General features: G+C 39.3%; 1 protein-coding gene and 1 long non-coding RNA gene across 4 annotated transcripts; both read right to left on the bottom strand.

Annotated features, from left to right (window-relative positions):
- Nucleotides 1–3,299: 3,299 nt before the first annotated feature.
- On the bottom strand, nucleotides 3,300–7,445 carry HmgD (High mobility group protein D). 3 transcript variants are annotated; one of them, XM_067772436.1, is made up of 3 exons: nucleotides 7,287–7,445; nucleotides 4,002–4,215; nucleotides 3,300–3,925 (listed from the first exon to the last, which is right to left on the bottom strand). In XM_067772436.1, the coding sequence occupies exons 2-3, from the start codon at nucleotides 4,149–4,151 to the stop codon at nucleotides 3,740–3,742; spliced, it is 336 nt and encodes a 111-aa protein (XP_067628537.1). In that variant the 5' UTR covers nucleotides 4,152–4,215; nucleotides 7,287–7,445; the 3' UTR covers nucleotides 3,300–3,739. The 3 variants fall into 3 exon arrangements, with proteins under 3 accessions (XP_067628537.1, XP_067628538.1, XP_067628539.1); XM_067772437.1 differs by lacking the exon at nucleotides 7,287–7,445 and adding an exon at nucleotides 4,471–4,596; XM_067772438.1 differs by lacking the exon at nucleotides 7,287–7,445 and adding an exon at nucleotides 4,274–4,413.
- Nucleotides 7,446–7,757: 312 nt separating this feature from the next.
- LOC137244019 (uncharacterized) lies at nucleotides 7,758–8,747 on the bottom strand. Its single transcript, XR_010950749.1, has 3 exons — nucleotides 8,663–8,747; nucleotides 8,239–8,601; nucleotides 7,758–8,175 (listed from the first exon to the last, which is right to left on the bottom strand). It is a non-coding gene; the product is annotated as an uncharacterized lncRNA (long non-coding RNA).
- Nucleotides 8,748–16,972: the final 8,225 nt, after the last annotated feature.

Here is a 16,972-nt window from a genome sequence, read left to right as displayed (position 1 = left end):
ATATACAAAGCGTCTTCCACTAAGCAAATAAAAATGCACGAGTTAATTGTTATGAAGGGTATCAAGTTGCCTACGTTCACAGTTCTTTATTTCAGCAAATATTTAAATAATGGACATTTTCTTTGGTAAACAAAAAAAAAACATTTTTTTGAGGCAACCACATGTGGCTTACTATGAGTAATCAGAACCTTCATCCTCCTCTGAATCGGAGATCATTATGGCATCGCTATATTCATCTAGTTGATAGACTTCGTCAGCTTCTTCCATACCCGACCAGGTTCTTGGCCTTTTACTATGGGGTGCGATCTCCATATCACTCAAATGAGAGTGTCCTTTATTGGTCACTCGTTGCCACAAATCCTTATCCCGTTTATTAATTTTCAATGTAATCGACTCAAAACCATATTTGATAATTCCACGACGTTCCTCAATAAATGGAAGAGATTCGATACCGAAACTAATAATTATATGACGTTCGTTGGTGACGCGACTTGGTGCGCCCACACTTATTACTCTCCAATCGGATGTTGGCAAATCGGGATTTGAATGTTGTATGCAATCCAAAATTGCATGTTTGTCTGAAGGCTCTGCCGACACAAAAGTTGCACAACGTACTCTAATCGCGGATGTGGTTATTTCATTTCGATTGACCACTTTTAATCTTGCACCTGGCCACACTTCACCTAAACGACTTAACGCAAGTTGATACAGCTGAAGTGATCTTTCATCCGCACATTCAATAAGCTTTGCACAGCCGAGAAACCAACCGGCATCACGACACACTGGTGGCGGACCTGGATACTGACGCATAATATCTAAATAAATCATGCAAAGTGCGCTCTCTACAAGACGCCATCTCATTTGACCTAAATGATTATAGTTTGGACCTTCATCGATTACGGTCAGAATTAGATCTTTGGGTTTCCTAGCTGGAGTCGCTGTTGCAAGACTAGATCGTTCTACCGAATTTCTCCGTTTATGCTCCCTACGATCACTCCGATGTGAATAATACATTTCTTCAAAATCTTTTACAATTGAAGACTGTCGATTACGCATATATGAGGAGCTACCCCGATTTAGAGCGCGTTCTAGAGGTGATAGTTCTATATCATTGCTTTTCCGTCTACGTTTTCTAGCCACTTCACTTTCATCTGCATAGCTGCGGTAAGAGATATTGTGACGAGGAGATGCAGACCGATCCCTTGAATTTCTTCTGCGTATTTTCTTAGACCTCTGGGGATCCTCTCTTTCCCGTCGATTCCTACCATCTGTATCAAATGAAATAACTGGAGGTGGTGGTGTTAGTGGGCGCTCTGTTAGCCGCGTATTTCTTACACGTTCACTTCGGGGGTCCTTAAATTCTTCGGTAGAAGACAAGTCTTCTACATAACGATTAACTTTTTCGATATCATCCAATGTGGTGGCACGATTACGCATTCGTAAAGACTGGGAATAATCACGTTCATGTATTGAACTGTCATAACGATCTCTATCACTGACATCATTGTGCAGACTTCTATTTATATCTGCTGCACCTCTTTGGTGTTCCGAGGCATAATATTTTCGGTTCATATTTCATCTGGTTCGTACGACCACTTACTCCGATGAGACTTTTCAGTGGTCTAATTATAAGAATAAAGGGACAAACAAGTCACCCAAGACAGAGCCCTTTATCATGGGAAGTCCATAGTTACTCCCGAAGGCGGACAGGTATCCGAGAGGCGCCGTTCGAATACAGCCGGACTTAATCCCCTGACTGCAAACCTTATTAAACCCAATAGGCACGGCAACGCATGACATCCTGGGTTAGGGGATGGTAGCTCTTAGTTTGTGCGCTTTCATTAACCAGCAAAAAAGTAATTTTAGACTGTCTTGTGAAATTTTCGCAACTAAGCCCCCGCACCGCGTCAAGGTGACTACCAATCGCGGAGGTAAGAAAATAAATAAATACAAGACGCGAAAACCTGGGCCGAGCTTCTCTTCCAATTTGAGTGGTGCCCGTTTTAATTTTTCCTACAAATTGGCGGAAGGGGACCTACATGTTCTACGCCGACTTCGAGCGGCAGACAAGTTTTCGCTGAGGTTTTCATGGCAGAAATACACTCCGGAGTGTTTGCCAAATCACAATCGAGGGGTGACCCAGTTTTTAAACACTTTTTTTCTATTTAAAATACTTGTTTCTAAATTTTTGATGCTGCTTTGTTCGGGAATTGAACCCAGGATCTTCGGTGTGGTAGGCGAAGCACCCTGCCACACCACGGCGGAGGTAAGAAAATATATCAATCTTGACATGACTAGCAAGTTTTTTTGACCTTAGTAACGCCGTCATAAGTGGCCATTGCCACTATACCAAACACTGGATAAGACGCAGTTTCAGAAGAAACACCAATAAGTCCGAGGATTTGTTCGCTCCCCCAACGGGTTAAGGCATCAGAATATACCCGCGGTAGGTATGCCTGTCGTAAGAGGCGACTAAAATACCAGATTCAAGGGGCTGTGTAGCGCTAACTTCAGGTTGCCAGCGCAATATATAGCTTCTCCAAACCCAATTGTCAACCTCACCTATCCGCGGCGAATCCTGTTTCACTAACAGACGAGGTTCTGACGACCCCAAGCTCCTCACGGAACTTGGCATGGGGAGGGAGGGAATGACCTGAAGGTTTAATGTGGCCACGTAAATCGTTCCCGAGATGGGGCTGGTACCTAAATGGTGCTGTGGTACCGGAGCGTACCGGATCTGTGTCCGGCAAAAGACCATCACATTGATAACAGTCCCCAAAGTCTTCGGGGAGCAACCTTAACGCTACAACAACAACAGGATTTGTTCGAAAACGCCATTATTTGTGTGGAATAATCTGCAGCCAGTTTGTAATTACTTGATTAAGTGACTGAAAACGAGTAAGACTGGTTTGTAGTAGGGTAGACAAAACACTTCGCATAAAAGCTGCTAGCGAATTCTTTTTAACCATGTTAAAAAAAAAAATTTAAGGCGTGATAACCTCCGAAGAGATCTAAGGCCGAGCTTCTCCGAGCTGGTCCAAAAGTTCTGTAACTGTTAGATTCCTTACGATGTTACACAGATTCTGATAATATTTTTTGGGGCTGTGCCCATAAGGCTGAGTGTACTGTTATGAAGGCAACTTTACACGAATCGGTTTTTTCACACTCCAAGCAAAATTATACAGGTTGAAGATCAAATTGATCGTCAAAGAATTTTGTGGTGGCATTGAATCTGCAAAATTTGGGAAACAGTGAGTGTCGCGCGTATTTTTGTGTAATACATCTTAACATAAATCGACTTTTGTATGTATTTCAGTCAAATTTTTAATATAATTGTTTTATTTTTCTTTTGTACGACCTTCGAGAACATTTACTTATAACTATGCATTTTTTTGAATTTAAATAGTTATTTAAGTTAATGATATTAAATTAAATGCAAACGCTGGTTAAATTTTTTTTGTTTGCTTTACTTTTTCTAAAACTAAAGACTTCATTTAAATGCATACGAGTGTAATATAAATGGTCAAAAATGACGCATACCTTTGTTTCACTTTGCTTGTTGCTAGATACAAACTTACAATTTACGTGCAAACTTGGTTACAAGCTGTTTTTATAAATGACATATGCATGTACATACTGTGTGTATAATAACTTGGCAGAGTTGTTTACAGATGAACAGGCAGCAGTACTTTTTTGTTACATTTATATTATAGTATAATTAAAAGAAATTACATTTAATTTACTCGCTGTCTTCGTCCTCCTCATCCTCATCGGATTCAGCCTTCTTGCTTTTTTTTGCGGGTTTTTTCGCCGCTTTACCGCGTTTCTTGCTATTTCCATTTGCTGAGCTACCACCATTGGCTTGGAACTCCTTAACTGCATCTTCGTAGTTCTCCTTCGCTTTGGCAGCCTTCGCCTCCCATTCCTATTAACAAAACACCGTACAAGAGATATAAAAAATGCCTTCACACAAAATTCGTAAATGCAGCACATTAACTCACCGATTTATCCTTCATTGCACGCCACATCTCTCCACCTTTTTTCGCTATTTCAGTTACTTTGAAGTTTGGATTTTCGCGCTTAATTTGTTCGCGTGCACTATTAAGCCATATCATGTATGCTGATAGGGGACGTTTTGGTTTGTCGGACATGTTAGGTTTTTTGCGTTTATACGAAATTTAATTTATGAATATAAAATAATTTTGCTGGTTAAGCCTGTAAAAGAGAGAAATAAATAAAATTAGAATGAATAAGTAAAAATAAGTTCTTTAACCATTTTTTATGCTATGGTAAAGCTGCACATCTGATGATGCAGTAAACATAAAAAGGCCTTTTTTAAGTTAACAGGAATAATTGGTTTAAAAAAGAACGCGTGCGAACACGAAATCAACATGGAATTTTTAATATTTAATAGGCACAAACTTATATATGTACATATAAAAAAAAGAAAATACGCTTTAAATAATGAACCTTTTCTTCAAGTTACTTAATTTCAACTGTACTATGGCAAAGTGAACCATTTGCTTGGTTGAAGAAATTCGACTTGCAATGGAAGTGGCGTCAGCAGCGCTGTAAGTGCCGCCGTCGCTGAGCATTTTTTCCACCTTTTCGCCGCTTATTTACTCGCTGCTGTTTGTACACAAATTCAGCGATTAACGTGTAAAAATATCATGGTTGCCATATTCCATTTTTAATTACATATTTAGAACTAATCCAGTCTAATTTCACACCAACACAATCGGAGCGGGGTAATTCTTTATTTTAACTCACAACTCTTCCAAAAACATCGGCCTTTGCAGAAAGCACGATTTAAAAACGTTATTTCTGTCAAAAATAAAATCTTCAGTTTCCGCTTTTGGATTCGTGGTACTGGGTCCTTTCGACACCATTGCCGACATTTTAGAACGAGTCTTAGCAATTGTGACGTAAAGTAAAGAAATTGTTTCTTGTTTTATTATTAAATTTCTTCCGTGATTAGTGCTAAAATCATTGGCGCATAGTCATAGCCAAAATAAAATAAGTTTTAAATTTAGTTGCAGCTTTGACAGATAGCTTAGAAAATTATGTCAAAAAGCTGCATCTAAATTAAAAACCTATTTTATTTTGACTATAACTATGCGCCATAATTTCAGCCCGGTTAGCATTTCTTGAGCTGTTCTTGGACCCTTGATGACATGCCCGAAAAACCAATCCAGGATCCAATTGATACGCTCATAACGCATTTCGAAAGCAGTTGTATTAAGAAAAATATGAAAAATATTTAAAAAAATCGAGTTTGAGTTAAAAGAAAAAATTTCTTTGGCGTTTTCTGCTGATCTGGGGACCACGCTATACGCTTAAATTATGTGCTTATCTGAACTTAGGACTCAGGTAGGTAGATATACGTAACACACCAACCTAATAAAACGCACTACGCTTACTATGTTCAAACAGAAAAATAAATTGAGGAAATTTCGATTTGAATTGAGTGCTGTTCATACAACTCGATTTAGCTTACACAATAGTAATTTGATAGCTGGTTGGCTCATCTCTACAGCAAGAACATACCTTTGTTCAGACTGTCAAAATGTGTGTTGGTATTAGGCGAATGAAATGGAATGAAAACATAAAACTTTGAAATTTTTGTTGTAAGAAAATGTGTTCAATGTTTTGGTTTCATTTTGAGTTTGCCATCTTCTTTTGACAATCCCTACTCCAGTGAAATGAAAGACACAAAATCAGCTGATGAGATGAGCCAACCATAGTTCAGCCATGCGCAACTGACGTTGAAATCTACTCAATAAACACACTTTACAAGGTTGTATTTGCAGTTTGAAACAATTTATTACGCAATTTTTTTTAAATTGGCAACTTATTACAATTTATTATATGATAAATTGCGTAATAACACTTAACTTGACTTAGAAGTATGTTGAATTTTGATTTTCTATGTAAGTTCTAAGTGACGTTTACATTTTGAGATGCCATTTGTTTGTTTCCATGTCATTTAGACATTTTGTCATACAAATTGACATTTATTTAAAAGTAAATTTCAAACCTGATTATGATGCCAGATTGTATGCGCTAAGTGGAGTATAATCGTGGCTAAGTTGCCAAGTTTACGCCAAGTCAAGTCTATGCTAAGTATCAGTAATGGAGCCTTTAGGGTACCGCTGTTCGCAAGTTCGACCGAATTTCGAAATTTAAGTTTTTTTCTTCATAAACTAAGTTTCGTAGATTCCCCGATAAATTTGTAATTTTTAAGAACCCCAAAAAAAAAATTGGAGTCGTGGTACACTTCAAAATATATAAGGTTCGAAATAAAGGGACTGGACAATATGACATATATGTATGTTACACCAAATTATGATTTTTGATGTTTCGGAAATTTATTTGCTGGCAGCACCAATGTGCATGTGCGCAACAGGAAATGCTCACCAAAAAATAACGAACGAAAATGGAAGGGATGAAAAACTCAACGATCGAATGAATATGAAATCAGCCGGCTGCAATGGCGGGGACGCCGGTGTCAACAAATGTAAGCTCTATGATGAAAGGGGTGGATGATAAAAAATCAAAAAAGTAAACAATCTACCTATATAAGTATGTATTTGCACTATGCACATATAATTGAACTATATCAATTTTATTTGATGACAACTGCTCTCACACAAGCCTTAAGAACTTTGGCTTGCCTGTTTTGGTCGAAAATAATACTAAATATATATGTAAATTCTAATTAAAAGGAACCATGTTTTGAAAGGTACTTCAAATAAAAACAATAAGCCAGAAGTTCACTGCGGATACAAGTATTTTTTGGCGCCAAAATTACTAATATTGCACCATTTTTCCTTGGACACACAAAACTTCACGCCTAGGGCCGCAATGCAGGGCCAACGTATGATTAAATTACTTAGCGAATTTTACTTGTTTTTCAGAATAAAAATCATTTACAATATATCATTTCCTGGCGGCTACATTTACTAGCGTCATATGCTCGCCATCACTACACATACAAAGATACTTTAAATCGATAAGTTATATTACATTAGCGGCGCCTTCATTCGGATTGAATAAAAGAAAATGCCTTTCAGGAAAATGATCAAAGAACGCACATAAAATTTGGGTGTAATTCAAACATTTTTAATTAAAACTCAATTCCATAACCCGTATATTTGTCAATTTACTCCTTATAATTTCACGAATTATACACGGTGAAGAGCATGAACAGCGAAGCCTTATATTAAAAATCATGTTGACTACGTACATGACCCATTTTATTATTCTAAGTGACTTGTTTTACTTACCTACAAACGTTGTTTGCTGAAATTTATTGACTCTCACAAATTTACTAATTTTAGTAAAAAGTTCTGAACGAACACAAAACACACTTCACTTCTTGAATTCGGAATCGGAATGAACTGTACTTGCCAATACACCAAGCGTGCCTCATCAAAGGAAAATGCTCAAGACAATAACGAGTGCTGAAAAGCGAGTTCAAGCAACGAATAATTCAGCAACTAAAATGTGTGTAGCCAGACTTAACATTTCCTATAGAAAATTATGTCAAAAACGCACCAACTAATTTTAAAACCAATTTTATGTTGAGTATGACTATGCGCCAATATATTTAGATGGGTTGAAGTCAATATCAAAAGAAATCAGTAGAAAACAAAAAAACAAAGCTCGAACGTCTTTCCTGCTTTGCAACAACGGTAAAAGTCTAGTTGAGGGGTCGACTGCTAATACGCTACCAAAATTAATCTCGAGAACAATCACCCCTATTCTGCATTTCGATTACGTTCCCGTTCTACGCTCCGCTTTAATCGAAGTTTGGTATTCTGCATTACGAGGGAATCGTAAAGAGAAGAGGAAGAGCAAATGACTTTTCGAAATCAGCTGTTGGTACGGAATGTGTGAATATTGGAACAAAATAAATTAAAGAAAATATGTAAAAAACACTGAAAAACGTTTATATTTTATTATCCACGCCATTTTGTACAAAAAAAAGCAATAGAATATATTGCCGCAGTGTTATATTTTTTTGAGTGAAGTGTTTTCATAATTGTAAGTGTGTTTTTGTCGTTCTTTTGGCCAATTCCCTGCCGTGGCCACCAAGTTTTGTTAAAACGGATTCCTGCACGAATATAGTTGACATTTTCTGAATTTTAATGGTGCTAATTTCATTGCACTGACCTAAAATAATTTATAAAGGTTTATTTATTCTTTCCGCAAGGATTGTTTACGTTTTCGCTTCACCTTCCTCTACGCCGGCAGCTTGCTTTGGCATATAATTGGACCCAACGAACAGACACAAATTATAGCTGTCTATTATAATGGAATCAATAGCCACGGCTTTATTTATGGAGTTGGAAAGCAACGCATACGAAAATTGCCAGGCGAGAATGGAAAGGCAAATATTGCGAGATATGTGTAATCCATTTGAGATGAGTGACGAATTGTAAGAAATTGAACTTAAAAGTGGTAAAGTTTAATAACTTATTTTCTTATTTAGGTTCAAAAAAAACTTTCGACTTAACAAGGATGCTTTGAAGTATGTGTTAGATACTTTTGCGGGGCAAATACGTCCAAGGACTTCGACATCGACATGTTGTTTTTGACCTGGAAACATAAAAAACAATCATCATCAAGCCTACTACGTTTCTTAACAAGTTTTACTTACATTTTTGTTAAAATTCTATTATAAATTAATAAAAAAATAAAAATAAAATATTTTTCCGCCAACTAATTTGCAACTTAGAAAAACGGAACTACGATCGAAATACAGAATACAAAAAATCGAACGACTCGAAGTTGGATCGAAAGAGATTGGAACACAGAATACCAAAATTGCCAAATCGAAAAAATTCCAATCCAAGTCGAAATGCAGAACAGGGCTGAATAATCCGAAGGCGGAAAAGAAAAATTGTATCTCGGTCCGGAGATATTTGCACGTGAAGTTGGCGATTTTCATGTGGTTGTTGTAATGTTGTTGTACCCACAAAAAAAAGTGAATATAAGTGTTTTGTGAGGATATAGTTTTGGCCTCGAAACCGATGTTGGACCCATCCAGGGTAATTTTTTATAAGCGCGGCCGAAGGCCGCCAACGCAGAAAGGTGTAGGGACCCGCGGGTAATTTTTCGAGTTTTCGGTAATATCTTTTGAACGAGTTAATTTTTATTTTCCGCCTTCGGATTATTATTACTGGTGTCAAGATGCGTCGTTTTCTCGATATTTTTGGACGCGTATTAGCAGTCGAACCCTCAACTGGACTATTACCGCGATAACTGCTGACTGCAATTCATGCGTAAAACATGCGTTCCTGTAAAAATAGGGCAATATTTAGACAAAGGCAAATTTCCTGCGATTTTGAAGTATTTCCTCTCAATGAGAGATGATTGCAAATGTTTACACCTTTTTAAACCTTAATTAAACAATGATTTACGTGAACTCAACCTGCAAGTATGATTGCAATATGCCCTGAATTTTTTCCTGTTTTTGTAGCGATTGATTTACTCTTTACATAATGTTTAATGTTTATATTTATATTTAATATGTTATTGTACCTAGTTTGAAAGATTTTTGATCATAGACTGAATAAACTAAATTAAAAATTAAAAAATGTATTGATGTACTAGCCTGACCATTTCGGGATAATTTATTATAATCACATTGAACTTTCTAGGTCACACCCCTTCCCCCACCTACCCCACCCATAGTGCCATGAGCTACTTGGGGTGACCAGAGCCCGAGTTGCTAAAGAAAAGGGATTCACCACATGTAGGTAAGGTTGAAAACTGGTTTGGAGAAGCTATTAATTGCGCTGGCAATTCCTTGAAAGGGTTGCGCTACATAACCCTTGAATAATTGGGGTATTTTAGTCGCCTCTAAAGAAAGGCATACCTGTCTGCAAATTCCTACTGACAGATATTTCGATAGAAGAAATTTACAGCTACTTTGAAAAGTTTTCTACATGACGACCGTTATTTTTGTGATAGTTTGTATAAATTATCAGCTTCGCGAACAAAGCTTTTATCCCCAAACATAATTGCAGAAATGCTGTACAGAGAGATTTAATGATAAGAGATTGGTAAAGCATGATAATCGGGGTTAGAGTTGTGCTTTTTCGATCATTTCAGAGATTCGAATCTTTCGTTCTTTTTCTGATGAACGAACAATTTGTTCTTTTTGTTCATTTGTTCTTTTTTTTCAAGCAAATTTGTTCACTGCTGCTCGCCCCCGCGGAAAAAGCCAACAAGTATAGATTGGGGTGTGTATGCAGCAATGCTTTGTGTAGGTATATTTAAAGCTGCAGACATTGGTGCCTTATCGGTAACCGTATCGGTAACCTTATAACAGCTGATTCGACCAACCTTATGGGAATCAATACAATCGATTATTGGTGCCGCTGATGTCGTAACCGTATCGTAGCCAACTAAGGCAAGGTGCACACGAGGCTACGCGTCATAGACCCGTACAAGATATTTCATATAGCTACAATTTCTCTACGTTTCAAGATCTGCACACGAAGCTACTTTCGAGCGTCGCTAAAAAAAGCAAACAATTATTGAAAAAAATAAAAAATTAAATTTCTTCAGCTATATCCGTCCCCCAAACCAAAGGAAAATAGGTATTAAACGTTGTTTCCATCCCCGTGCCTTTGCAAATTATGAAAGGGAATTTTAAACCACCGCGGACTAGAGAAAAGGGTGATTTCTAGTTTCCAACACTGTTTAGCCTTTTAAACGCTTCAACAATGTCTAACCAAGCTGTTGTGGTGTTTAATACTCTTTTTCGCATAAGTAACATACCTTTCACGCCCTTTTATTAACTAAAGTAACATTTTTTAACTAATTACACAAATTTGCATACAAAAAATGTAAACAAACATCTGGTTCTTCCTTTTTTTCAAGCGTACGTACGCTCAGCGACCAACATTGCTGTACGTTTAGCTACACGAAAATTTCATGCTTTGTCGCTTTCATGTAGCTGACGCCTCGTATGCAGCTCTCCATTTAAATACATGTATTCGGCATCAACGTGCACAAATTTCGCCTGCAGTGTCTATGACGCGTAGCCTCGTGTGCACCTTGCCTAATTGGTTTTTGGTTTACCGTCCTAACGATAAACAGCTGATTACGTTAGGGATACGACTACAGCGATACGACATACGGCACCAATTACTCCCGCTTAAATGTGTTATGAACAAATAAGTTAATACATATATATATTAGTTCTTTGATGGATCGGGCGCTTCGGGATATTCATACCTGGGCATCTAATGTCGGGCTGAAAGTCAATGCGGAGAAGACGGATATGGTCTTGTTTACAAAGAGATACAAGGTCCCAAATTGGACCAGGCCTAAGTTAGGAGCGGTGACCTTACAGGAGAAACCTTGCACAAAATATCTAGGAATCATCCTAGACAGTAAGCTGTCATGGAAGCTCAACTTGGAGGAGAGGGTCAAGAAGGCCTCAACGGCACTCTATGCATGTAAAAGAATGCTGGGGTGTACGTGGGGCCTATCGCCCTCTCTTTCTCATTGGGTTTTTACAGCGATTGTAAGCCCTATTCTATACTATGGAGTTCTTGTTTGGTGGAAAGCCACACAAAAAACAACATACCTCAAAAAATTAGAGGGGGTATGCAGACTATCAATGCTTTACATTACGGGAGCCCTGAAAACAACCCCGACGGCTGCACTGTATGCCATTCTGCACATTCCACCTGTAGACCTGGTAGCAAAGAACAAAGCGTTAACGACCGCAACCAGGCTCGATGCTTTGGGGCAGCTTGAGCGCCGACCATATGGCCATAGTAGTATAGCGTCCTCAGTCACAAGACGAACAGACTACATGATTCCCTACCTGCACATTGAGGGAGATCTTAAGGCCAAAATAGAGGTGGACGGTTGGCGCAAGGGTGCGCAAATGGCGGACGAGGCGATACATGTGTACACCGATGGTTCCAAAATAGTGGAAGGAGTAGGGTCTGCGGTATACTGCGCTGATCCGGAATTAAGCAGATCCTACAGGCTGCCGGATTACTGTAGCGTTTTCCAAGCGGAAATATTAGCCGTAACCAAAGCAGTAGAAACCCTGGAAGAGAATAGCTTAAGCTGCAACCGTGTTAACTTTTATATTGACAGTCAAGCAGCAATTAAGGCAATAATCTCGCATAGCACAGCATCTAAATGCGTGTTAGAGTGTAAGCAGTCTCTGGAGAGAATCGGGACAGGGAGAAGCATACATCTATATTGGGTCCCAGGGCATATGGGAATAGATGGAATGAAAAAGCGGACGAATTAGCTAAAAAGGGCGCATCCCTTGAAGCTTGCTCCGTAGACGTCCCAATTAGATTGGGCGAGATTAAGCGAATGCGAGAGGTGCACATGATCGACCAAGCAGAAAAGGCGTGGGTTCAAGCGCGGGGCTGTAAAGTGTCGAAGATTACACTGCCTTCTGGCGTCACATGCCTTTAAATTAGGCTTGGTCAGTGATAGCAGGTGTAGGAAGTGCGGGTTGGAGGAGGAAACGATCGAGCACGTTCTGTGCTCGTGCCCTGCACTTGCCAGGCTAAGACTCCAGCTATTAGGAGTGATACAGCTGTCAGATCTAGAAGCAGCAAGTGGCTTAAGTCCTAGGAAGCTTCTAGTATTTGCCAAGAGGACGGAGTTATTTTATAACATAGGTCCTGGTTTTTGATAGGGTTTTTCAGTTTGGTCGTTAAAACAAACTTCTGGTAACACTACGGACTCAATCAGTCTATGTGAGGTCCTCATGGACCGGCCAGTTCAACCTACCTACCTACCTATATATGTATAAATAACTTCAAAAAAAAAAAGTTACAAATTTCGGAAGATCCAGGAAATTGAAAGAGTAGAGACACAAATTGTAAATATGAACTTTTCAAGTTTAATAAATGTAATAATTAGTTTCTTACAAACCATGTTTTTCATAAATAGTCCATACATATATTGTTGTAGCAGTGCCACACACAAAGATGGCCTCACATATTTTTAGTGTAAGTGGCATCATCGACATTCATTCTCACTGTGAATTTCTGCGTATGTATTTATGAATTTACGTATGTATATTCGCGAACGAGATGAGAGAAAGAATAACATTAGATAAAACGAACTAAAAGAACAAATAGAACGGAAATCGAAGATATAGTTCACTTGTTCAGTTGAGAGACCCGGTCAATTGAACAAGTTCAGAACGAAACGACCCAACTCTAATCGGAGTAAATAAATTATTGACCAAATAGTTTGCAGATGAGGTTTATAGAACTTGGAATGTCATAAACGATTTTTGGTTCATTCCAGGGCTGCCTTCTTTTCTAACTTACCCCAGGTTGAAATATTTCATATAATGACAAACTTTCTTACTCAGATTATTTGCTTTTGATAGCTGCTATATTCTGCTCTGCACTTATTTTGGGTTTGATAAACGGATCTGATAAGCACTGAAGGTCATACAATATTTAAAAGAACTCTCCCGAATGCTCCCAGGAAATTGGAAAATTATCCACAAATTGGCAACGCTGTCGACCGTCAAAAAAGGAGAAGTAGCGAATTCACACAACGAGTTATTTTTATTATTATTATTTATTATATTAATGACATTTTTCATATAGATGCGTGTAACATTTGTCGTATTTCAGTGAGTTTTACAGCTCCGGCTCACGCTCAATTCTCACGGGAATGCTCTGGATCATTGAGAGACTTGAGAAGCAGATGTGAAATTTTCGCACACGTGAAATGAGATAGGCAGATGTCGCCGCTGTTTTTCATTTAACTCATACGGCGAAAGGCTAACAGCGACATCTATTTTTGAAAAAGTAGGTATATTAAAGGCCGCGTTTCCAACCTAAAAAGAAGTAAATAACAAATTATCTGGCTCACAAATTGAACCAGACTTCTATCTGGATTTATCTGGCTCAAATCGTTGTTGTTGCATTTACATGCAAAATTATTTATCTGGCTCAGGATTTTGCCACCGGATGATAGCTATTGTGAATGATGACTGAGTGTGATATCTTATCTGTCAACTGCCTGACAGGATGTTCAATATGGCTACTTTTTAGCGTTTTGACAGGGTGTTCAATATGGCGGCGCCTATCTTCAGCGGGTGATAGATAGAGATACAGAATGAGACAGCGATAGTCAATTACAAATCAGGTGATCCAATCACTTTAGAATTTTGATGTCTATGCAAAAGATATCACACTTAGTCATCATTCACAATGGCGTTTAACACACGCGTATCATAGTGTACAAATACAAGTCATCATTGTGAATGATGACAAAGTGTGTTATCTTATCTGTCAACTGCCTGACAGGCTGTTCAATATGGCTACCATTGTGAATGATGACTAAGTGTGATATCCTCTGCATAAACGTCAAAATTCCAAAGTGATTGGATCACCTGATTCGTATTTGACTATCGCTGTCTCATTCTGTATCTCTTTCTATCACCCGCTGAAGATAGGCGCCGCCATATTGAACATCCTGTCAAAACGCTAAAAAGTAGCCATATTGAACATCCTGTCAGGCAGTTGACAGATAAGATAACAAACTTTGTCATCATTCACAATGATGGCTACTTTTCAGCGTTTTGACAGGCTGTTCAATATGGCGGCACCTATCTTCAGCGGGTGATAGAAAGAGATACAGAATGAGACAGCGATAGTCAAATACGAATCAGGTGATCCAATCACTTTGGAATTTTGACGTTTATGCAGAAGATATCACACTTAGTCATCATTCACAATGCAAGTCATAGTGTACAAGTACAGGTACACTATGTTTAGATTATTTAGCTCAAATTTTAAAGTGAGATAATCTTTACGAATTTCGTATATATAGAATATATAAGCGCTTTTGTTGTTATTAAAACAATATTTTTATTTATATTACAGCTTTTATCATTTTTTTTAACTTTGAAAAAACTCCGAACACCATTCCTTCGTTATATATCATTCGACTGCCTATTTCACTGCCTTCCACTCTATTCGCAACATAACCTCAATTTAAGTTGCCAAACTATATAGTAAACAATGGCCTTGATACTCAAAACCATGATACAAAAAATGGAGGTAGTTCCATTTAGTATGACGTTAGCCACTTGACTTTTGCGGGGACAATGACAATTTCACCAAAAACAAGCTACCAGATTGAAAAATGTTAAGAATTTTTCTAATTTTGATGGATTTAATATTAACGAATACGACTGAATTACTATCATAGTTATTTTAAATAAAAAAGAAAAAACAATGAGCGCCAAGCCTTGGAAATATTTTAATACCAAATATCAGCCTAGAAAAGAAGGTTTTTAATGAGTTTTCGAGCTCCCGAAATTTGTTTTGGTGGAAGAAACATGGATCGAAGTATGCAAAGCAAGGGAATATATATAGCCCGTACGTTCCCAAGGCCGTCGGTTCTATGTACCGGAGCGACTCGGGATTTTCCCGACCAAGGACTGCCATTTCATTGTAACCCCATTTAATTTGTTGCGTCCCTCTCACAAATTGTTCTCCTCCCAGCAGCTCCTTGCAGCGGAACTGCTCCATATTCTCTTGCTCCAGGAAGGTATCGAACCCAATCCGGGTCCGTCTCCTGACCCCGGTCCTGAGAAATGGTTTTGCTGCATCTGCCGGAAAAGAATATTATTAGGACGGGCATACTCTTGTCAGTGTGTATCGTGTAAGGGATGGTTGCATCGGACAGGTTGTTCTGGGCTAGACCCCAAAACCAGACGTCCACGTAACTTCTATAAATCTTTTGTGGCTCATTGCTGTTCACGTCCTAGGACGTCCCGTAGTCTGCGCTTTAGCGCCCCCCGCTACCTTCCAACAGCCCCGCTGCTCAGCAAGCCACAACAAGTACCCGCTGTTGCTCGCGCCCCACGGCGCCACCAACTCACACGGCTGCTCCCACTCATACCTAAAATCTCCGTAGTAGAGCCGGGAGCAATGCCGAGCATTAGCCCCTGCCCCCGTCTTCTTCCCCCCTCTTTTCCGTCAGCAATTGTGTAGGTCAGGGAAACAGACTCTTAGTCCCTACCTCCCTTTGCACCGTTTGCCAGTACAGAATATATACGTTTGCGGCATCCGCCCAATGCAGCTCCAGCCATGGACGGTGCCACTTTCCTAGATGTTCTGGTCTGCGCGACGGCAACCCCCCGACGGGTTTCATTGCACCATGTTGCCAGGCCGCATACCCAAATACACCGGGTACCCCAATGCCTACCCAAGGACGTCTAGTCCCAGGGCCTCAACGGTAATCGCGTTCTGGCCTTCCACAACCCAGGCGTAGTCACCCGTCACTTACTCCCAGAGTGACGAAGTCTCCCCCTATGCACTTCAGAATTCTGCAGTTAAACTGTAATGGATTAACTGGGAAGATCACGGAGATAGTCGACTTCATGAAGCGCACAACATCCGCATTGCTGCGATTCAAGAGACTAAACTCACAGCAAGATCTGCATTGCAGACCTGTTCTGGGTATAATGTCCACAGAAAAGATCGCGAGAGCGGAAATGGAGGCGGCCTCGCGTTTATCATACACCACACTGTGCAATATCATATATTTGATCCCAACATCGACCGCAGGGACAGTGTCTTAGAACGTCAAGGATTTGCTGTCCGGTCGAGCGATGCAAATCTAGAAATCATCAACATCTACATCCCTCCTGTCACCAGTTGCCCTAGAGCATACCGCCTTGATATCAGCGGCGTACTCAATGGAAACAATCGCATTATCTTAGGCGATTTCAATGCCCATCACGATCTATGGCATTCAAACTTGCGGGTGGACAGTAGGGGTGAGATGTTAGCGGATCAAATAGAAGAAACGACGTTCTGCACTAAAAACGGAGACGCCCCCACACGTATGGTAGGAATCTGTCACAGCTGTCACGGATATTTCAATCGTGAGCGCAGAACTCGTAAACTGCGTCAACTGGCAGCCGATGGTAACATTGGCATCC

Source organism: Eurosta solidaginis, chromosome 3 (assembly GCF_040869045.1).
Source record: "Eurosta solidaginis isolate ZX-2024a chromosome 3, ASM4086904v1, whole genome shotgun sequence".
Lineage (NCBI taxonomy): Eukaryota > Metazoa > Arthropoda > Insecta > Diptera > Tephritidae > Eurosta > Eurosta solidaginis.
The sequence above is the reverse complement of the archived record's forward strand: the minus strand, read 5'-3'. Positions and strand labels throughout refer to the sequence as shown.

Bases quoted from the DNA above. Each gene is read 5' to 3' on its own strand.
- HmgD (XM_067772436.1), bottom strand. From the start codon at position 4,151: ATGTCCGACAAACCAAAACGTCCCCTATCAGCATACATGATATGGCTT. The intron at 3,926-4,001 runs GTGAGTTAATGT...TTTTGTTAATAG, and splicing joins GTGCAATGAAGGATAAATCG to GAATGGGAGGCGAAGGCTGC.